At 38.0% G+C, this 24,761-nt stretch overlaps 1 protein-coding gene across 1 annotated transcript in view; it reads left to right on the top strand.

Annotated features, from left to right (window-relative positions):
- The window catches only part of LOC126184434 (integral membrane protein GPR155), a 171,663-nt gene that overhangs the window by 73,713 nt on the left and 73,189 nt on the right, over positions 1-24,761 (top strand). Inside the window, exons 3-5 of the mRNA XM_049926826.1 lie at positions 558-847; positions 6,395-6,684; positions 9,029-9,150. Coding sequence (XP_049782783.1) covers positions 558-847; positions 6,395-6,684; positions 9,029-9,150 — 702 coding nt within the window. The remainder of the gene's footprint in view (positions 1-557; positions 848-6,394; positions 6,685-9,028; positions 9,151-24,761) is intronic.

Raw genomic sequence — 24,761 nt, 5'->3', positions numbered from 1 at the left:
CAAAAGTAAAGTTCTATCTATCAAATTCCTGAAAAGTTTTAGTTGTACGTTAAATCAGTAAATGGATTAAAGCCGTATGTCAAGAGTCTCAGTGACCATAGTGGCACCGAAGCACAGGATGACAGAGAAAGACCAAAATACTCAATTCCTATTTATGAAACTGTTACACTGAGAAAGATCATGTTGAAATCCCTTCTTTCAATCATAGTATGACTTTCAGAATGACAGATATTGAAGTAAGTGACCACAGAACAGCAAAACTGGACCACATGGGATACCTATATAGTTCTATGTACAGTATGTGAAAGTACATGATCCTCTTCTATTAGCAATCTACTGTAGGTTGCTTGAGGGACAAAGAGTTCCTAGTGAGTAGAAAAAAGTGCAGCTCCTTCAAGTCTTCAAGAAGAGTCATCAAATCAAAGACAGTTAATCTCCTTATACCAAATGTTTTGCTACCTGTGGATAATTGATTGTTGTATATGTTCCATTGAATGCTTCCTTTGTTTAATTAGTTTGGTCTTGTTCTGTATCTGTTTCATATCTTGTTGTTCCAGGTATATTGCAGGACGGCAGAATTTGCTATCCCAGGCAGAAACTAAAGGGTTGGATGCGTTTGTAAGAGTTTTCTCTTTGCCAGCTCTTATATTTCTGTCTTTAGCAGAGCTTGACCTCCGTACGGTGAACTGGACGTTTTTATTGTCAATACTGGTGGCAAAGAGCATTGTATTTTTATTAGTAGTTATCATCACATTACTTATTAGTCGTCCTGTGAACCCTGCACGGGCAGGGCTCTTCGCCATCTTTTGTACACAGAGTAATGACTTTGCAATTGGCTATCCGATAGGTAAGTTTTATTTTTAGTGAAAGCTAATATTTTAATTATAAATGTAGATTTTTGACTGTTGTTCACTGTATGAATGGTCGGCAACAATGAGTCATGAGGGTGACAATGTGTCATTGAGAGTGTACTACCAGAATTAGGTGATGAGTAGTTTTTGTGAACTTATTGTAAATGTATTTTTGAGGTTCTGAAGAGAGAGATTGTGTGGGAAGAAACCTGACACTTTTAGTGATTCTGATTGTCTCAGTCTGTAATTCAAATTTCGTATGCACGCTTTTCAGCTGTTCTTATCAACTAAATTTCTAAGACCTCATCCTCCAAACCACCCATGTCACTGTCTTCTTCCATATTTTTCTGGGATGTTACATCAGGGGTGGCCAAGATTTTGGAGCACAGGCCAGAGCGCACAGCCATGCTTATCATTTCCCCCCGCTGCCACACCATGCCATCTGAGCATGAGGAGGGGGAAGAGGGGAAAACAGCGAATGTGCCACATTTAAATGGCAGTGCCGTCGCTTTTATATTTCACATTTTTCAACAACATAGATCACAAACAAAACAAGTTTTCAGTATTAATGAATTACTTTTGGCACACTGAAGACATATTATAATTTTTACCTGGTACCAACTATCAGTATACACAAACACAGACAATTTAATAGGGTTTTGCACTCAAGTTGCCACATAATTGTAATTTATTAGCTTCATAACTGAAAAACAGTCTTTCACACAAATATGTTGGTCAAAATATTATAGCACTCTTGCCACCTCATTTTGGAGACTTGGAAAATCTACTTGAGGAAAGCAGTGTAGACGTCCTGGAGAGTTTTAACGTGAAAAGATTTGTCATTGCAACTGAAATTACCTCACAGGTCAGTCAGTTGCATCTGCATGTGCACAGGGTGATTTCACCTGAAATGACAAATGGTCTCGAAAACAGCTCGAAAACAAGTGTAAGACTGACAGTGTCCTCAAAACCTTCATAGAATTGTCCTTTTAAATCTTGCAAGGTCACAGTGAATTTTCAAACCTCACACTTTCTGTAATGCCAGTGAGTTTAGGGAACTGGACTGTATTCTACCATATGACTTTCTTTCTAAATGCGTCCCTATCCAGTCAGGAAGAAGAAAACTTGCAGTGTTTTATTGTGGGCAATATGTGGTCAAGTCTACTTAAAATGCGAAGTCTGCAATCCACTCCCGATATTTTAATTTTTTGTTCCTGCACTCCTTTTTCCTTTATAAATTCAACAATAGTGAGTTTGAAATAAAAAAATCATTACAGGCATACCTGTTGACTTAATAAATGTACTTTGCAGTAATATATGAAGTTTCCATACTCTTCTTTTATTTCTATTGAAAACTGTTGCAACTGATGATGGAATAATGGGTGAAACTTGAGGAATTTTACTATTCATACCACCAATTTCTTCAAATGCTCCATGCCTGCAAATTTTGCACAAAGTACTTCTTGTGGTACAGAACAATGAACCCCATCTGTCGATCATTGTAATTTTGTGCTCTTTCATTGTCATCTAAATGTTTAAATTCTCTCTGCGTGGTACTATAATATCATTTCATAGCAAATAAGCAGTAGCCGTTGCTTACGGTGTTGTTCCAATTCATTTTAAAAGAATATGAGAATAGATCACTAGACTGCCTCTTTTTGTGCAAACAGTCACTAGACCTGTGAATGTCCTTCATACCATGAACAAATAGCAAAAATTAAACAGCACTGCCACCATAGTTCTGCTGAACTAGTAGAGTTGTGCCAACCAAAAAATGCCGCATCGCAATGTTAAATGAAATGTTGTGCTGTTCTGGGTACTTCTGAGAAGGACCAAGCAAACCTGAGTGACAGACTGGGCCTTAGCATGCCTACGGCCTCCACATGCTGCACACATGAAATCTGGCATGCTGTGGTCGGCCCTGTGTTACATTTAGTTTGTGGAGAGTTAAAAGGGAGAACCATTTGAACTTTGGTCTGTTTAATCATTAGGCAGGGATATGAAAACCTCTGTGAGCTGATTGAATATCAGGCATCCAGTGTTTTCAGAGTGTGATATTCATTAGCTGATGAAATAGCTGGAAAGGATTTAACCAAGTTACAAAATATAATAATTTGGTTGATGCTGTATGTTTGGACAGTGTCTGCATTTGCTTGGTGATCCAGTGCAGCAGTAGATCAAGAAAAGAAAAGAGAAGTTCAGTAGCTAGGAGAAATTTCAGGTGGAAATTGAGAAAGGCTTTTGCAGGAATCAGCAACAAGTTTACTAGGCAGTAGAACAACTGAAGTAGAGTTGAGGAGGAGAATACAATGTCATGTAGGTATTTGGATCCGTGCTACTTGGTGAATCCTAATTTAGTGGAAGCTGATGAAATTTCTTTGATGCATGGAGTAATATTGATAGCAACTCTTAACCAGAGAAATTTCAGCTTGTCGAGCCATTGCTCTTGCAAGGGTATTGTGTGAGAAATGGTGTCTTCTAAAACAAGACACAAACCCCTCCAACTTCCGCTGCATATAGCCAGTGAGCCTCATATCTGTATGAAGATTGATATGAAAGTCTATTGGTTTAGTAAAAGTCACACTGTCTACTGATTTATATCTCTATACATGTTGAAGAAGTAGAGATCTTACACAATTCAGAGAATGGGGTCATCTGAGAATAACAAATGAAAATTCTTCCAGAAAAGCATAGTGGCCCTCACAGAATATTATGAACAAGGTAGTGTTGTCATGAATAATTAGCAGCATGTGACTCATTCTATAAAGGTATCAAAGATTTTATAGTTGTACAGGGTGGTAACTGCTCAACTATAGGTTTAGCATCAAGAAAGATTTTTTTGAAGTGTGATTCTCAGTACAAGGAGGATCCTCATGCGTGATTTGGTGCTGAATGATAATCTTCATATCTGACATCTCTCATATTATGTTGAATATGAAATGTATGTATATCATTCTTCATAACTTTATTGAATCAGGATCTCAATTGTAACTATGAAATAGACTTCAAAAATGCTGTGACATTACTCAGAATTATTCATTGGTTTTTTTTGTGAATTTCTTTAGTGTTTCTTGTGAAGGCACATTTTGGGATTATCCCATCATCTCATGACCTAATAAGTAAGCAAAATCTCTTTCTTACATATGGTAGATGTTACGAGTGTCTCTAATGGTAATTACAATAAAACAACAGTCAAGTGTTTCCAGAATGAGATTTTCACTCTGCAGCGGAGTGTGCACTGATATGAAACTTCCTGGCAGATTAAAACTGTGTGCTGGACCGAGTCTCGTACTTGGGACCTTTGCCTTTCGCGGGCAAGTGCTCTACCAACTGAGCTCCCCAAGCACGATTCACGCCCCGCCCTCACAGCTTTACTTCCGCCAGTTCCTCGCGGGCAAGTGCTCTACCGAGTCTCGGTCCGGCACACAGTTTTAATCTGCCAGGAAGTTTCAGTCAAGTGTTTTATTGTAATGACTCTTGTAACATCTACCATATGTAAAAAGAAATTTTGCTTGCTTATCAGGTCATTGGATGATGGAATAATCCCGAAACACGTCATGACAAGAAACGATAAAGAAATTCACAAAAACAGTGAATAATTCTGAGCAACCTTGTAGCATTTCATAATTACTATGATAATAGTTGCATCCCTCTTTCAGAATTTCCAATCCAAATTGGGTCTCATTTGCATTCTTATGTTTCATCAGATACCAGATTCTGCCTGTCACGTTTTGAATGTCTTAATTGTGAACATGTAATTATGGATAAGTTTTCCAAGGACATACTATTTCTAAATCACTAGAAATACATTAATCATTATATTATCACTTTTTCATGATTTTATGCTTTTATGGATGCACCGCACTATTTATAAAAGATTACACATGCCATTTTTATTTATATGTTTCAGTTTGAAAGCTATGATGATAGATTTATTTTTTTGAACAAAAATATGTTAAGAATAGTACTCAGATAAGGGGAATTTTAGTGTGTATTTTAGCTCTATATTTTGCATATCTAATCAATTAAGACTAATGATATAATTTTTTTCGTATTATGTCAGACATAATTACAGAACATATGTTAGCTAATGTAATTATGCACCTAAGTAATGTAATGATTGTCAAATATATACAAGGGTCACTCCAAAAGAAATGCACACTATTTTTGTAAAAATAAAGTTTTCATTCTGCATGTGTGAAAGTTTTACAGTGTGTAGATACATCCTTCCCACTTGTTTTCAAACTTAGTTCAACCTGTTCCTGCGAGTGGTGCCGTCACAGCATGTCTTCAAGATGGCTGGTACACTTGACGTTCGTAAGAAGCAATGTGCTCTCATAGAATTCCTGTGCTGTGAAAACGAGACAGTGGGAAACATCCACAAGAGATTGAAAAACATGTATGGAGATGCTGCTGTCGATCACAGTACAGTTAGTCGGTGGGCAAGCAGGTTACGTGATTGTCCTCGCAGCGGCAGGCCTCATACTGCACACACTACAGACAATGTGCAGAGAATTGACGAATTGGTGACTGCTGACAGACGCATCACAGTGAACGAATTGTCACGCTACGTTGGGATAGGGGAAGGAAGTGTTTGCAGAACACTGAAAGTGTTGGCGTTAAAAAAGGTCTGTGCTAGGTGGGTTCCCAGGATGTTGACAGTGGCTCACAAAGAAACAAGGAAAACGGTATGTAGCGAACATTTGGAACAGTACGAGAATGGTGGGGATGAATTTCTTGGAAGAATTGTGACAGGTGATGAAACATGGCTCCAGCATTTTTCACCAGAGTCGAAGAGGCAACCAATGGAGTGGCATCATGCACATTCACCCAAGAAAAAAAAATTCAAAACCACACCTTCTGCTGGAAAAGTAATGGCTACGGTGTTTTTCGATTCCAAAGGACTCTTGCTTGTGGACATCATGCCAAGTGGAACCACCATAAAGTCTGATGCATATGTGATGACACGAAGAAACTTCAAGCTCGACTGAGTTGTGTTCGACCACATCGGCAAAAACAGGATGTTTTGCTGTTGCATGACAATGCATGGCCACATGTCAGTTAAAAAACCATGGAAGTGATCACAAAACTCGGATGGACAACACTGAAACACCTGCCTTACAGTCCTGACCTGGCTCCATGTGACTATCATCTCTTTGGGAAACTGAAATACTCTATTCGTGAACAAGCTTTGAAGATGGTGACTCCCTTGTGCTCACTGCCAAACAGTGGCTCCAACAGGTTGGTCCAGAATTTTACCGTGCGGGTGTACAGGCGCTGGTTCCAAGTGGCGTAAGGCAGTTGAGAGGGATGGAAATTATGTGGAGAAATGAAAATGTTATTCCTAAGGGATATATCTACACACTGTAAAACTTTCAAACATGTAGAATAAAAGATGGATTTAAAAAAAAAATAGTGTACATTTCTTTTGGAGTGACCCTCGTAAAGGTGATTGTGATACTGTTGTTTGAATAGCCCATTCACCAGTTCAATTTCGTCTTATAAAAGTACATTAGCTGATTTTTAATTTCTAATCTTTTCAGTGGCAGCCCTGTATTCGAATGTACACCCTGAATATGCCAGTTATCTGTATTTGATGGCACCCATATCCTTAGCAATTTTAAATCCTATAGGATTTATCTTAATGGAAATTGGAAGACACAATAGCACAACATCGTCTGAACTATTTCAGCAGCATAGTAAAATATATTTGATTCTGTCTGTTGCAAGGAGCATTATGTGCAACCCCATTGTGTTTATGACCATCTTTGGAATCATTGGCAACTTGATATTTGATCACCATTTGCCATCAATTATATCTGGCTTATTAAAGGTATCAGATACTACATTATTATTAATTGCTGTAATAATTGCATCTTTAATAAAAATTGTGTGTGTGTGTGTGTGTGTGTGTGTGTGTGTGTGTGTGTGTGTGTGTGTGTGTGTGGTGGGAGGAGGAGGGGGGGTTTACATGCTTTTTCTCCCCATCCTCTGTTTTATTTCAAGTTTAGTTCCCATTCTTCAAGCTCTTGATTGCCTTCACTTCATTATCACAAGTGTGATCTCTTGTTAATCCATTGTTGCTTGTGTCCATCCCCCCTCCTCCCAATGCATTTATTCCCTGCTTTGTGTCTGGTTTTCCGTTATCTAGAATTTATTTAAGTTTGTCATGAGATTTGTAATTTCGGCAGTTAGATTCTGTATGAAAATTTTGTGAAACTCTAATGCTTGTTGTTCATGAAATCAGGTGAACATTGAGAAAGACTGTTAAATGTTAACAAGTACAGCAGCATAACAAATAATAAACATTGTAATCTTCCAAAATCATGGAATAATAATTGGTAGCTATGTCAAATTCATTCTTTTACATTCCAACAGTTCATGTGGTATTTTGGACCAGATTGAATTAAAATGTGTGAAAATTTAGCGTGTAGAATCTGTCTTTTTTTCTAGTAGCTTTTGGAATGGCTTAACCACTCAAAATATTAATTAAGGTGGCATTTTCACTTTATCTTTGACATGACCAGTACAACTCAAATACTGTGTTGTATTCATTCTGTAAACAGTCATTCTAAAGTGTGTACTAGTAACTTCTAAAGAAAGAGGTCTGTGATGAAAGCCACAGTTACTATTGTTCTACTGCCTACATAAATTTTTGATCACAAGAGGCAAGGAACACGCTGGCTTTGGAGTCAAGAATATGAATTACTGCTTTGTTGTGGTTTCGAAGAATTTGAGAAAGCTTTAGCTTCAGTTTCAATTAAATCTGCACTAACAGCCCTCCAGGATCAGGATATTTATTCAACTTACGTTAATATACTTCATTTGTGCGGCCATGATAGCACATCCATTAGACTTTATCAGGAGTGTAAGAAATTCGGAATTGGAAGAGGACACAGTCGGGGAGACTTTGTATACCAAAACTAATCTCTGTGGTCCTAGAGGTAGTTTCCTGATCCTTGAAATGGGAGAGTGAAGAAAAATACATGTTAATGGAACGTATCTGAACCACTTTCATTTTAGTGATGACATTGTACTATTTGCCCCAAGTTCGGATAAACTTCAACAATAAATGGAAGGACTTAATGCAGCCAGTTTTAAAGTAAGCCTGATAGTCAACTATAGGAGCATTACAGTAATATAATGTGAACACAATGAAAAGAAAGTTATGCAAGTAAACAATGAAGTCATAGAACCAGTTGACAAATTTCTTTACTTATGGTAATTCGAGATGTGTGGATGGACATCAAAAGAAATGAACAGAAGAATAAAAATGACTTTGTATGCTTTTGGTAAATTATTAGTACTCAAAATGAAGCTTGTGATGTGTCTGAAAAGGAAAGCTGACAATCAGTATGAATTACCGATTTTGAGTTCTGGCAGTGAGATATGGAACTGTAATGTGAAAACAATTCAACAACTGAGAGTTGTGAGAAGTCTAGATATTCATGTAGGGGACAATGGCAGGAGACATTCAAGGACACAAATGTGTCATGTCCCAAATATGTGAGTGGAATTCATAATTATGACTAATTTCAATGAAAAGGGCATGAGTGGGACATACAGTTACGCAAAATGATGGTACATGACTAACAAAGTGCTCTTCTTGATTCCAAGACATAAGAAAATTATACGATGACAGTGTAATAGAAGACAGATGACATTAGAAAAGATTCAGAAGCAACATAGATGGGTATAACTGAAGACCATAATGCCTGGAAACGTCTGGGGAGGCATGTCAAATATGGTTGGTGGTGGTGAAAAGCCTGGGATAAAATATAAGTATGTATGTGTGACTAGATAACTTCTGTAGAATACGCACTGAGCAGCGGAGAGAGATGTGTACACACACACACGCATGTACATACACGTGCATAAATGAAACCCATCCATGCCAGTCAAACTATCAGGCATTTTGCACAAGAAAAGGGTTGAAGGCTAGTAGCCCACATAGGTATTGCTTGTTCACTGAATTACTGGGTAAACGAAATACTTAACTATAAGGCATTAAGTCTCCTGATGAAGTATCAAGTTAGTAGCTACTGCTGTGTACTTTTGGGATCTTCAATGGGAGAAAGCCTGTGACACAAAGTCAGTGTGTTCATATTTTCTAGTTGAAAGCTATAATTTACCTTTTTTGCTATGCTTTCATACTGATTTCTGTTATTGTTTGACAGGTATTGGGTTCTGCATTTACTGCTGTGGCATTGTTTTCACTTGGATTGCGGATGGTTGGAAAAATGCATACTTTAAATGGTTCATCACTTCTTGTGCCTGGAGTTCTTATTGCTGTGAAATTGTAGGTAGCAACTGAGTATGAAATTATTTTTTGAATTTTCATTTCAAGAAAAAAAAAAAGAAAAAAAAACACCTCATTCATTACCATAGTAGTCAGATTATTGCTGTGTAATGTGGTGTATTTTGAAGATTGTAGAAGCTTCAGGTAGGAAGTTCTGAAATGCAAATGTTATTTTTTCATTTTACCATGATCAGTATATTGTGGCCACTATTTGGATATTTATTTAACATATTTTTGAGGTATAGAATAATTACTGTATTCATCCATAGGCTACTTGGATATCTTGGATTGTTGGATATTATTACTCTCTCAGTCTGAACTGCTGGAGATGGCAGTCATGTGTGCGTGAGGTGTGCTTGCTGATTTGAATGAATGTGTGTATGTGATTCCTTTTCTGAAGAAGACTTTGGCTGAAAACTAAATGTGTAACAGTTCTTTCGTTGTGCCTGTCTGCAACTCACTGTGTCATCTTTGTGGCGAGTAACAATCGATCCTTTTCCTCGTGCTGTTGATATTCCGTCCTGAAGTCTCCATTGTTTTATCAGTATATTAAGGTCTTTCTGAGAAAAAGTTTTAGTTTGATACAGCCCTTGTGTAATGCATGAGATGTCTGACATGCCTTTCACAGTAGTTTATAGCGTTTTATCAGTCTGTGAAGTATGTAGTGAATCATTCTATGAGGAGGAGACCTGGTTCATGTGGTCCCACAGCACTACCAGACAGTTAAAGCTGCCAACATCAGTTATTGAAATAAAAGTCTTGTTTTTTTTTGTTTCATAATGCCAGACTTTGTCCAAAAATTACAATTTACTGGATGCAATTTGTGATGTATCTCCTCCATAACTGATAACTCAATAAATAGTTCTGTAATGAAATGCTGATCACACCTTTTGCACCATTTTCATGTTTCTATTTCGCTCAACAGTGCAACCATTATTTGTTAGACTGTATTACCCATTTATAATGGACACACTGTCATAGGTCTCTGTAAGGAAGCATAATGCAGTGCTCTGAATGTGTCCATTTCCTCAGTGAGGGAAGTAAGCTACTGTAGACTAGCCTAACATTATACAGGGGTTCCACTCAAACTTCCTTGATTTCAAGGACCCAGGAGAGAAAAACCACAGTAGATATGACAATAAAAAATGCACCACATTGTAGAGCATCTCAAAGAATTTATATTTCCACATCAGAAGTGCCAAGCAGTAGTGCGGTTTGCAGAAACAAAATCGCCGATTACTGTGCAAAGAAATTATTGTTGTGTGTATGAATGTGATCCACCTGATGTGAAAACAATTAAGGAATGGTATAGGAAGTTCCTGGCAACAGGAAGTGTTCTGAAACATTCTGGTGGTGCATGCTACAGAGTTTTCCAGAGACAGTGGAGGACATCAGACAAACATTTCTCAGAAGCTCACGTAAGTCAATTCGTCAATCATCTAGGCAACTTGATGTATCTTGATCAACATTGCATCTTGTAGTTCACCAGCGCCTTTGTACGTGTGCTTACGAAGTGCAAATTTTGCAACATCTGACACCAAACGACAAACAGCGCTGGCAACAATTTGCTGCGGATATGCTGCAGCATATTGATATGGATGCCAGCTTCCTGGAAAGGTGTTTATTCTCAGATGAGATCAGGAAGGGTTAACAGGCATAATGGTTGGATTTACGGTTCGCAAAATCCGCACCTTGTCATTGAACATGTTTGTGATAGCCTTAAACTAAATATTTGGTGTGGGCTAATGCATGACAGGATTGCTGGACTGTTGTACTTTGTGGAAAAAGCAGTGAATGTTGGAGCAGTTTGTTTACCCTCAGATACAAGTCTTGCAACCCAACATCATTTTTCAACAAGGTGGAGCTCTGCCGCATTGGTCAGTGGCTGTTCACAAATTCCTGGATAGGAAATTACCCAATCGCATGGAGGACCCATTGCCTGGTCACACGTTCACCTAACATTACGCCGCTTGATTTCTTCATGTGGGGATTCATGAAGGAGTGCGTGTATGTGACCAAAGTTGACGATATTCCTACATTGTGACATCAACTCATAATGCGATTGCAACAATGACAGAGGAAATGTTACAACGAACTTTCCAAGAAATTGAATATAGACTCAATATTCTTCATACTACTAATGGTTCACATGTAGAGGTGTATTGATGATAAATAAATAAATTCTTTGAGATGCTCTACAATGTGGTGCCCCTTTTTCATTGTCGTATCTACTCTCTCTCTCTCTCTCTCTCTCTCTCTCTCTCTCTCTCTCTCTCTCTCTCTCTGTGTGTGTGTGTGTGTGTGTGTGTGTGTGTGTGTGTGTGTGTGTGTGTGTGTGTGTGAAATCAGGGAGGTTTGAGTGGGACACGCTGTATACTGTTATTATACAATATAATCTGCTTTACTCTGTTAGTTGTGACATTCCCCCCACCTGTTCTGCTCTTGGTTCAACATGTCTTGAAGTCTCGTTATCTTGAAGTCTTTGAAATAATGTCCTGAAAACTGACTTTAGTGCCAAATGATTCACAACTCACAAAAATTGAAGTTAAGTGGTTCTTTTCTGCTTTATTTGCATTTTGAAGATTTTGATGGCCAGTTCCAGTTGTACAGTACACTTTTTTTGCTTGTAAAGAGAATCACAATTATTCTTTTGTAATCTTGTCTACTATTTAATAATTCCATTTTAATGCAGTAACAAAGTATTCAGTGATAATCATAGTGATAACTTGACGAAGTGGCAATACCACACAACAGACGCAGTGCACACATTATTGTCATGTAGAAAATATCCAGTATGTATGTTTCTGAAACAGTCACATTTAGATATTGCGTGTTTACTACTGCACCTGAGATTTTAAGATACACAGATGTTATATGGTTATTTGATGATCACAGATCTTTACAAGTGAGTAAAACAAAGATGTTAAGTGGGTTAAGTGGTTGCTAATCTCTCACAGATTCTTTAATCAATCTGATATAAAGATGCTGCATGATTGCTTGCCAGTTGCAGACTGGTGATTTTGGGTGGAGTGGGCTATTTAAAGAGTGCCATATAAATTTTTCTTAATCTCAGAAATTACATAACATTTTGAAAACCTTCTTGGTTAGACCTTGCTACTTTGAATGGATTTTATGAAAAATGTTGAAGAGTAATAAATTATAAAAGTATATAGAACCATCTTATGCTTGCATGTTGGGAGTACCCTAATTAGAGTATGACATCCATCTTGAAAATAATTTTACATTATGCTAAATTATCCAAAATCTTAATGGATAGCCTAAGTAATTAGTGATTGGTGTCATCTGATTTGGGGAAAAAAAAATTAGAGCAACAAAAGTGCAGTGTCAAAGTTCAGAATCTAGCAGACATGTAAGCAAAATATGGCATGAAAGATGTAGCTCCTTAGCAACTTAATTGTTAATTATCTTGGAGGTTAATTAGTTCCATGCAAAATAAAATGTGTTACTTTAAAGTTGGAATGGAAATCTTTATAATGGTATATGTCATTTTATCCAAATATGCTTATTAGCTCGCAATTTTTTTCCATTATGTACTGTAGTAAAACTTTCAGTTAGCCATAAATTTTAATTAATTATGTTCCAATGAAAACTATATCTTACTGAAATCAGTAAATCCAAATTAATCATATGAATAGTAAATTTAAATGGAACTGTGCCTAAATAGTAATTTGAAATATTTATGTATTTGTTATATATTTTGTGTGTAACTGTATTAAAGATAAAATGAAAAATCAGGAAAAAATTTGGTTATAAATAGGAGCAGAAGACATGAGAGATGGACAGTTTCCAACGTCCTATGTCTTATTGTCTTGTGTCAGTGACATGCACATGCTGAGAATGTGAGTACGTAATTTCGGGCTGTGAGAGTCTGCACTGATGGTAATCTGACCAAGGTAGTTACCCATTACAGTTTTGCAGGTAAAACTGTATTTCTCTACCTTCCATTGATGATGGGCAGCACAACTTCATCCAGTGTAGAGACGTATGTATTGACCCTCTGTTCAGATCTGTTTGTTGGGAAGTGAGTGAGCCTGCAGAAATCATGAACTATGTACTGTCCATGTGGAAAGAAAAAATATATAAAGTGATATATGAAGGTATTTAGAAGGCTACTGAATATTTCAGTAGACAGTGTGTTTGTAGTTTGTGAAGCCACTGAAAAAGCAAAGGATGATATAGATGTAAGTTTCGGGTACTGACTCTTAACAGAAGTGCTGAAAACACACAGGAACAGTCTAAACCACACTGAAAATTTATTTAAAATGCTCACGTATGTTTTAAACATGGTAGACATCTATTGTTAACAATAACTAAAATTTCATTTATTTTTGACAAATAATTCCTGCACTAGAGAAATTCATGCTGCATCCCTGTATCAGTTTACCACGTAAACTATTACCAGTAGGCTAGGCACAGTGTCAGAAACTACCAACTTGAAAGGTTATTTCATAATCACCTAATGCAATGTATCATCTAGTAGAAGTTACACAACAAAACATGTAACCTTCTGGTAATCAGAGCTTTGTAATAGTGACCACGAAAAGGTGTAGTATTTTGGAAATCTTAAGTCCTTGTCAGGGGGTAGAGAAAAAGACATGTAACATATGAGATGCAATAAATAAGTTTCCAGAATTGTTTCAGAGCAAAGTGTTTAATGCTGTCATGTCAAAGGCTGCGATTGCAGTGGCACCAGCTTTGATGGATTCCAGTGATAACCAAGATCGAGTGAAGATGGCCGAGCATTTCAAATCACTATGCCAGTGCATGTGTGGTCACAATGCAGCCAATCTTATTCTTGAAATGCACAGACTTTGGAAGACAATTGGTGAAATTCAGATCAGTTTGTTTTCTTCAGTAGAATTGGCCAACACTCTCACAAACAAAATATGGACTGTGAGAAACCGGTAAGTTTAGTTAAAGAAAGGAGGAGTTTGTGGACTCCTGAAAATGAAAAATATCATAATCGGGATAGAGCTTGGAATCTATGAATTGATATCACAGATTTATTGGAAATCACAAGTAGCCAAAATCTTTTATCAGAAATTTTAGATGTAACTTACAGCCTCAAAAAGAATAATTTGACATGAGAAAGGTGGTGTATCTTATGCTTAAAGTTACTGTTGTGGATATTTTTGGATTGTAGTAAGTGGGCATTACCTGCCTATGAATAATAATAATAATAATAATAATAATAATAATAAGGCGACGAAAAGAACAAACCACTAATAGGGCTAACCCCCCTTTTAGTGTGATTACTTGGTTCAGGACAGAACTAAAGAAGCCTCGGACAAGTGCCGTCATGGTCGGGGACGACGCTTGAACCCTATGCCCGCCCACAATGGTAACGACACTGCTAGCCAACTGGAAAAGGATTTAAATCCGAATAGAGGTGTTTTGCAGGATATGCTTCCTGCAACCACCCTAGAAGGAAAACAAAGACAGAGGATGAGATGGTCAGATGAAGTTAATCGACACCTCATGTTCTGTTATTACCAAGCAACAAACCTAGGAACCAACACAACTGGATACAGATCACAAGTATACACAACATTTATTACCAGATACCCGGAATTAAAATTTTTAACAGAACAACGACTAGCTGATCAGATCCGTGTAATAATCAAAAATAACAGGATACCCCAGTCAGAATTAGAAAACATCAAACAACAAGTACAACAAATACTGGAACAAAATAATGTGCAATCAGAAGAGGAAGAAAACACAGTAATGGACTCAAACATCCCAGAGCAAACAAACAAAGACCAACACGCATCAATTAAACAATCAGAGGAAAACGAAATCTTAAGACAGCCACCAGAACAAGCACAAATAGAACACGAAGAGAGACACGTGTTAGATATAGAAGAGAAATTTCAGCTGACATATATAGAATACAAAGACACAAATACAGACATTAGACCATTCTTGCATAGACCGCCAAATAACCCACAAGTCGAAACAACAATAAAAACTATCAACACAATCATACACAACAAAATAAATGAAAACACAACTATGGAAGAGTTACAACTACTGGTTTATATAGGAGCACTCACTACACTAAATATACACACTAGGCAGAGATCAGAACAAACCAACACACAGAAGAAACCCACAAAACCAGCATGGCAACACAGGTTACAGATCAGAATAGAAAAACTGAGAAGAGACATCGGACAGTTAACACAATTTATAAGAAATGAAATATCAGACAAAAAACGAAAAAGGTTAGGTAAAATCTCACAACAAGAAGCAATAGAGCAATTAGATGAAAAAAAGCAGAAATTGCAAGCATTGGCCAAACGACTTAGAAGATACAAAAAAAGTGAAAATAGAAGGAAACAAAACCAAACATTCAACACAAACCAAAAGAGATTTTACCAAACAATGGATAACACACACATTAAAATAGACAATCCACCAAACATAACAGACATGGAACACTTCTGGAGCAGCATATGGTCAAACCCGGTACAACATAACAGGCATGCACGGTGGATACAAGCAGAAACAGACACATACAAGATGATACCACAAATGCCTGAAGTGATAATTTTGCAACATGAAGTCACCCGAGCAATTAATTCTACACACAATTGGAAAGCCCCTGGAAATGATAAAATAGCAAATTACTGGCTAAAGAAGTTCACCTCAACACATTCACATCTAACTAAATTATTTAACAGTTACATTGCAGACCCATACACATTCCCTGATACACTTGCACATGGAATAACCTATCTGAAACCTAAAGATCAAGCAGACACAGCAAACCCAGCTAAATATCGCCCCATAACATGCCTACCAACAATATACAAAATATTAACTTCAGTCATCACACAGAAATTAATGACACATACAACACAGAACAAAATTATAAATGAAGAACAAAAAGGCTGCTGCAAAGGAGCACGAGGATGTAAAGAGCAACTGATAATAGATACAGAGGTGACATATCAAGCTAAAACTAAACAAAGGTCCCTACACTACGCATACATTGATTACCAAAAAGCCTTTGATAGTGTACCCCACTCATGGTTACTACAGATTTTGGAAATATACAAAGTAGATTCTAAATTGATACAGTTTCTAAACACAGTAATGAAAAACTGGAAAACCACGCTTAATATCCAAACAAATTCAGATAACATCACATCACAGCCAATACAGATTAAGCGTGGAATATACCAAGGAGACTCATTAAGTCCTTTCTGGTTCTGTCTTGCTCTGAACCCACTATCCAACATACTAAATAATACAAATTATGGATACAATATTACTGGAACATACCCACACAAAATCACACATTTGCTATACATGGATGATCTAAAACTACTGGCAGCAACAAATCAACAACTCAACCAATTACTAAAGATAACAGAAGTATTCAGCAATGATATAAATATGGCTTTTGGAACAGACAAATGTAAGAAAAATAGCATAGTCAAGGGCAAACACACTAAACAAGAAGATTACATATTGGATAACCACAGCGACTGCATAGAAGCGATGGAAAAAACAGATGCCTATAAATACCTAGGATACAGACAAAAAATAGGAATAGGTAATACAAATATTAAAGAAGAACTAAAAGAAAAATATAGACAAAGACTAACAAAAATACTGAAAACAGAATTGACAGCAAGAAACAAGACAAAAGCTATAAATACTTATGCTATACCAGTATTGACCTACTCATTTGGAGTAGTGAAATGGAGTGACACAGACCTAGAAGCACTCAATACACTTACACGATCACAATGCCACAAATATAGAATACATCACATACATTCAGCAACAGAAAGATTCACATTAAGCAGAAAGGAAGGTGGAAGGGGATTTATAGATATAAAAAACCTACATTATGGACAGGTAGACAATTTAAGAAAATTCTTTCTAGAACGAGCAGAAACTAGCAAAATACACAAAGCAATCACTCATATAAATACATCAGCTACACCATTGCAATTTCATAACCACTTCTACAACCCTTTAGATCACATAACATCAACAGATACAAAGAAAGTAAATTGGAAAAAGAAAACACTACATGGCAAGCACCCGTATCATCTAACACAGCCACACATAGATCAAGACGCATCCAACACATGGCTAAGAAAAGGCAATATATACAGTGAGACGGAAGGATTCATGATTGCAATACAGGATCAAACAATAAACACCAGATATTACAGCAAGCATATTATTAAAGATCCCAATACCACAACAGATAAATGCAGACTTTGCAAACAACAAATAGAAACAGTAGATCACATCACAAGCGGATGTACAATACTAGCAAATACAGAATACCCCAGAAGACATGACAATGTAGCAAAAATAATACATCAACAACTTGCCATAAAACATAAACTAATAAAACAACACGTTCCCACATACAAGTACACACCACAAAATGTACTGGAGAATGATGAATACAAATTATACTGGAACAGAACGATTATAACAGATAAAACAACACCACATAACAAACCTGACATCATACTCACCAATAAAAAGAAGAAATTAACACAACTAATTGAAATATCCATACCCAACACAACAAATATACAGAAGAAAACAGGAGAAAAAATTGAAAAATACATCCAACTGGCTGAGGAAGTCAAGGACATGTGGCATCAGGATAAAGTCGACATTATCCCAATTATACTATCAACTACAGGAGTCATACCTCACAATATTCACCAGTACATCAATGCAATACAGCTACAACCAAACATATATATACAACTACAAAAATCTGTAATTATTGATACATGTTCAATTACCCGAAAGTTCCTAAATGCAATATAACATATACCATACAGTTACAAGGAAGTCACGCTTGACCGAGGTCCGCGTCACGTTCCATTTTTAACCAGACTTAAGTCTGAGAAAAAAAAGTCAAAGATAATAATAATAATAAGTGCATACAAGAATGCACCACAAAATGTACTGGAGAATGATGAATACAAATTATACTGGAACAGAAGCATTATAACAGATAAAACAACACCACATAACAAACCTGACATCATACTCACCAATAAAAAGAAGAAATTAACACAACTAATCGAAATATCCATACCCAATACAACAAATATACAGAAGAAAACAGGAGAAAAAATTGAGAAATACATCCAACTGGCTGAGGAAGTCAAGGACATGTGGCATCAGGATAAAGTTGACATTATACCAATTATACTATCAACTACAGGAGTCATACCACACAATATCCACCAGTACATCAACGCAATACAGCTACATCCAAACTTATATATACAACTACAGAAATCCGTAATTATTGATACATGTTCAATCACCCGAAAGTTCCTAAATGCAATATAACATATACCGTACATTTAAAAGGAAGTCACGCTTGATGAAGGTCCGCGTCCATTTTTAACCAGACCTAAGGTCTGAGAAGAATAGAAATAATAATAATAATAATAATAATAATAATAATAATAATAATAATAATAATAACCAGGGCACTTATACAACAGACGCTTACAGACACTACCTCCAAGATTAAGTTCATGGGAGAAATTTCGGAACCCTTCCACATACACACAGGTGTCCGACAAGGAGACGGGCTCTCACCAATCCTGTTCAACATGGTGTTAGACAAAATTATCAAGCAGTGGGAGGAACAAGTTAAAGGAATACAGCTGGGAAGAACACGTGAAACCAAAACAATCATAAAATGTCTGGCATTTGCAGATGATATAGCCATACTCAGCAATAATACACAGGAGGCAAAGGAAGCACTGGAATGCTTGCATGAAATAGCTGCCAAAACAGGTCTGCAGGTATCTTACGAGAAGACACAATATATGGAACGACAGACCAACAATGTACACACCATGCATACTGTATATGGATCCGTAGAAAGAGTCGAAAAATTTAAGTATTTAGGGGAGTACATACAAATGGGAGGATCAAACAAGGCGGCTAACATGGAACGAACGAAGAAACTCCAGAAGGCATACAAACTCACATGGTCACATTATAATAAGAAAAGCATATCGAGGCAGGCCAAACTTAGGCACTACAAAACAGTTGTATTACCAGAAGCATTGTACGCGTCAGAAACAACCACAATTGGAGCATCAGGCATCATAGACACAGAAAAAATAGAACGCAAAATTCTCAGAAAAATATTTGGACCAATTCACAGAGATGGCATATGGATGAAGCGACCTACCAAAGAGCTGTACCAGCACACTGACAGACTAACAGACGCGATCAGAAAACGCAGATTAACTTTCTATGGGCACATACAGAGAATGGACAACAACCGACTTACAAAGAAAATTTTTGATGTAGTAAACAGCTCAAGCAAGAAAACAAATTGGTATCATGAAATAGACGAAGACTTAAGGCAGATAGGGATCAACAGGCAAATGATAGGAGACAGGAAATACTTCAGAAACAAAGTTAGGAGTGCAAAATTTATTGTAAAGGAGAGAAAGAAGACAGGAACATTATGGACAGAGCAAAGGAAACAGGAGCACAGCCAAAGGATGAAGAGATTTTGGGAAGAGAAGAGGAAGAAAGGAAAGAAGTGAAAATTGTGTCATCATGTGATTTTCGAGTTCAAACACTGTCCATAAGGGCAACAATGAAATGAATGAATGAATGAATAATAATAATAATAATAATAATAATAATAATAATAATATTATTATTATTACTACTACTACTACTACTACTACTACTACTACTACTACTACTTACTGGCATTGTTATGTTAGCAGGGTGGTGATTCTGTTATATGAGGTGGTTTGCAAATGTGGAGTTTGTTTTTCCACTTTTCAGTACTTTAGATGTTCAGAGTATCTTGTTCTAAAATTTATGTTTGTCCTTCAAAATTATGCTGAATGACAGTCATTGAAGAGTAATTGACTTAGCGTATGTCTGTCTTGCTGAATTTATTTGAAGTTGTGCAGAGTGTGTGTAATCGTGCTTTTCAGTTGTCCTCGTGAGTCATCTCGAGACTGCATGTATAATAAAACGTTTCTCTTTGTCTCATATGTTCTGGTTATTCCAGTAACTGAGGAAAGAGTGTACAGTACTCATAGCAAATTTCTTTTTAAGGTAGGTGTAGCTCACTCACATGCAGTTGGCATCTTTTTAATGGTGAAAGTCACAATACAACACTCACCTTCAAGCACAATGTCATCGTCATATCCATCCCACCCTAGGAGATTAAAATCTAATCTACTTTATATGTAGAATAGAGTCTAATTTAACCTAACCTAACCTAACCTCCCCTCACCCCTCTCATCTCCTCTCACACCACCTCACCCCTCACCAAAATCTGCCGAAGGAGATCGGATGCATTGTTGGCGGATGTTATCGGGTGACTTATGGTGAGGGCGTCTGATGTCTGTTGTTGGTTCCACTGTAAATGTGGCCTAAAACACATCAAGTCCAAATCAAAAGGCAGCATTATCAATGGAGTCCTGCAATTAGTACAGAAAACATATTGATTACTTACACAAACATACAGTCGGAACAGAATTTACCCGTACACGGAGAGTGGAGCTATTTATACAAACATGAAATATTCTAGATTGCTGTTATTTATACAAACATTGAATATTCCAGAATATAAAAACATAAGATAATTCAAAAGATTGCCAAAAATGATGAATGGTAAGTAACAAATAATTGCTGGTGGTTGGGTTTGAACTTGTAACATGCAGCACATCAGCCAGTGATGCTGATCACTACACCACACTGCATGCACCACAGCTCATAGCAATATACTTATGTGGTTAAATCTATATTTTTTCTAACTACTTCTTTCCTGTATTTGCAGGCTTACTCAAGTGTTCGGATTGTTCAAAACACCACTGAAACCCCTTATCATTAGCTGCTTTCAGCAAACACATCGTGTTCTCCATTCCTCAGAATTTGTAAATTGATGTCCCTTCCATTTCATTTTTTAGCTATACTAATAAATAAAAATTTGGAGGTGTAAAATCAGATGAGCTGAGTGGTAACAAGCCTTGGTGAGAAAATTTTTAGCCAGTAATAACTGCCATTCAAAGTGTTATTCTCATGCAAAATCCAATTGTTTCTTGCTGTTTTTTCTGGCTTTTTTTGTTTCAGGGCATGTTATAGGTGGTAAATGATGTCTATATGAAGTTCGTTACTCATAGCCTAGCCCTCTCCAATGAATTTGTAGTGAATAATACTTTTGTAGTCAGTAAAACTTCCATACCACTTTCCACTTTTTTTGCCCTCACAAAATTTTTGCTTCCCAGAAAATGTTCTTGTCTTCCATTTAACTAACTTATAGATAATGTTTCCAATATTCAGCCAAGTTGTTGACTCCATTTTTGCACACAATATTTCAACATCTGCCTTCACTCTGAGCATGTTGTAAGGAATTTTTGGCATTACGTCCTATTTCCGGTCAAGTTCAAATCCTGGCACCAGTTTTGCTCTTTGATTTGTGTTTGTGTTGTAGTGCATATATCATATTTCTGTGAAACTTGTACTGACTGGTTGTTTTGCAACTGTGACACATGAGATGGTCTCTGAACTACACTCCTGGAAATTGAAATAAGAACACCGTGAATTCATTGTCCCAGGAAGGGGAAACTTTATTGACACATTCCTGGGGTCAGATACATCACATGATCACACTGACAGAACCACAGGCACATAGACACAGGCAACAGAGCATGCACAATGTCGGCACTAGTACAGTGTATATCCACCTTTCGCAGCAATGCAGGCTGCTATTCTCCCATGGAGACGATCGTAGAGATGCTGGATGTAGTCCTGTGGAACGGCTTGCCATGCCATTTCCACCTGGCGCCTCAGTTGGACCAGCGTTCGTGCTGGACGTGCAGACCGCGTGAGACGACGCTTCATCCAGTCCCAAACATGCTCAATGGGGGACAGATCCGGAGATCTTGCTGGCCAGGGTAGTTGACTTACACCTTCTAGAGCACGTTGGGTGGCACGGAATACATGCGGACGTGCATTGTCCTGTTGGAACAGCAAGTTCCCTTGCCGGTCTAGGAATGGTAGAACGATGGGTTCGATGACGGTTTGGATGTACCGTGCACTATTCAGTGTCCCCTCGACGATCACCAGTGGTGTACGGCCAGTGTAGGAGATCGCTCCCCACACCATGATGCCGGGTGTTGGCCCTGTGTGCCTCGGTCGTATGCAGTCCTGATTGTGGCGCTCACCTGCACGGCGCCAAACACGCATACGACCATCATTGGCACCAAGGCAGAAGCGACTCTCATCGCTGAAGACGACACGTCTCCATTCGTCCCTCCATTCACGCCTGTCGCGACACCACTGGAGGCGGGCTGCACGATGTTGGGGCGTGAGCGAAAGACGGCCTAACGGTGTGCGGGACCGTAGCCCAGCTTCATGGAGACGGTTGCGAATGGTCCTCGCCGATACCCCAGGAGCAACAGTGTCCCTAATTTGCTGGGAAGTGGCGGTGCGGTCCCCTACGGCACTGCGTAGGATCCTACGGTCTTGGCGTGCATCCGTGCGTCGCTGCGGTCCGGTCCCAGGTCGACGGGCACGTGCACCTTCCGCCGACCACTGGCGACAACATCGATGTACTGTGGAGACCTCACGCCCCACGTGTTGAGCAATTCGGCGGTACGTCCACCCGGCCTCCCGCATGCCCACTATACGCCCTCGCTCAAAGTCCGTCAACTGCACATACGGTTCACGTCCACGCTGTCGCGGCATGCTACCAGTGTTAAAGACTGCGATGGAGCTCCGTATGCCACGGTAAACTGGCTGACACTGACGGCGGCGGTGCACAAATGCTGCGTAGCTAGCGCCATTCGACGGCCAACACCGCGGTTCCTGGTGTGTCCGCTGTGCCGTGCGTCTGATCATTGCTTGTACAGCCCTCTCGCAGTGTCTGGAGCAAGTATGGTGGGTCTGACACACCGGTGTCAATGTGTTCTTTTTTCCATTTCCAGGAGTGTATTATTAATTATAATTAAATTGAAGCCCCTATCTTGAACAGTGTTTTGACTGACTTTTAATTATATTGATCTAAAACCTTGGTGCCTGCATCACAATATTGGTCTTACCATATCTCATTTCATTATTACATGACAGATAGTGCTTGATCTCCATATGAAGACTACTCAGGAGGATGCCATTATCAGGAAAGACAAAACTAGCATTCTACAAGTCAGAGCATGGAGCTAGCTCCTTTGATTGGGTAGATGAGATAGAGAATTTAAAAAAAGGGTAATAGATAGCAGCTATAGTAGTAGGAACTAGTGAAGTGTGATGGTAGGAAGAACAGGATATCTGGTCAAGTGAGTACAGGCTTGTAAATACAAATGAAATAGGGATAATGCAGGAATTGGTCTAATAATGAATAAGATAATAGGCATGTGGGTAATTTACAATGAACAGCATAGTGAAGGCATTATCATAACCACGGTAGAGACGGAGCCAACACCCATCACAGTAGCGCAAGTCTATATGCCAACTAGCTCCACAGATGATGAAGAGACTGAAAGAATATATGACAAGTTAAAAGAAATTATTTAGATAACAAAAGTAGAAGAAAATTTAATTGCAATGAGGGATTGGAATTTGATAATAGGAGGGAGAGAAGAAAAAAAAAGTAGGAAAAGGAAGAGAACGAATAATAGTAGGAGATTATGGACTGAGGGAATTCAATGAAAGAGGCAGCCCTTGGTACAGTTTTGTGCAGAGCATAATTTAATTGTTGCTAATACTTTTTTTAAGAATCATATAAGAAGAATGTCTATGTGGAAGAGACATATAGAGATACTAAAAACTTAAGATTATTATATAATGACAAGGCAGAGATTTCAAAACCAGATGTTAAACTGTAAGACATATCTGGGGCAGATTTTGACTCTGACCATAATGTATTGGCTATGAACTGCAAGTTAAAACTTACGAAATTGGAAAAAGGTAGGAAACTAAGGGAATATGACCTGGATAGGTTGGAAGAACCAGGAGTTGTTGAGAGTTTCAAAGGGAGCATTAGGTAACAATTGACTGAAATGAGAGTAAGGAAAACAATAGGAAACAAACTATTAGACAGGAGAGATGAAATAATAAAGGCACAAGAGGATCATATAGGGAAAAAAGACAAAGCTTGGTAGAAATCCTGGGATAATACACATAGTACTGAATCAAATAGATGAAAGGAGATAACATAAAAATCCAGTAAGTGAAACAGGCAACTGGGAATACATACATCTAAAAACTGAGATTGACTGGAATTGCAAAATGGCAAAGCAGGAATGGCTGGATGAGAAATGCAAGGATGGAGGAGCATGCATATCTGGGGGAAAGAGAAAAGAGAAGTATCTGTATGTATATCGAGAGGTCAGATGGCAGCTCGTACTGAGCAAAGAAGGGAAGGCTGAAAACTGGAAGGAATAGTTAGGAAAGCTATTAAAAGAAAGAAGCTTGAAGACAATATTACGGGAAGGGGAGAGGAAGTAGATGACGATGAGATGGCAGATACGATATTGCGTGAATAAGTTGATAGAGCACTGAAAGACCTCAGTTGAAACAAGGCCCCTGCAGATGATGACATC

The sequence above is a fragment of the Schistocerca cancellata genome, chromosome 4 (assembly GCF_023864275.1).
Source record: "Schistocerca cancellata isolate TAMUIC-IGC-003103 chromosome 4, iqSchCanc2.1, whole genome shotgun sequence".
Classification (NCBI taxonomy): Eukaryota; Metazoa; Arthropoda; class Insecta; order Orthoptera; family Acrididae; genus Schistocerca; species Schistocerca cancellata.
Note: the sequence above shows the minus strand (reverse complement) of the source record. Positions and strands in the feature narration are given on the sequence as shown.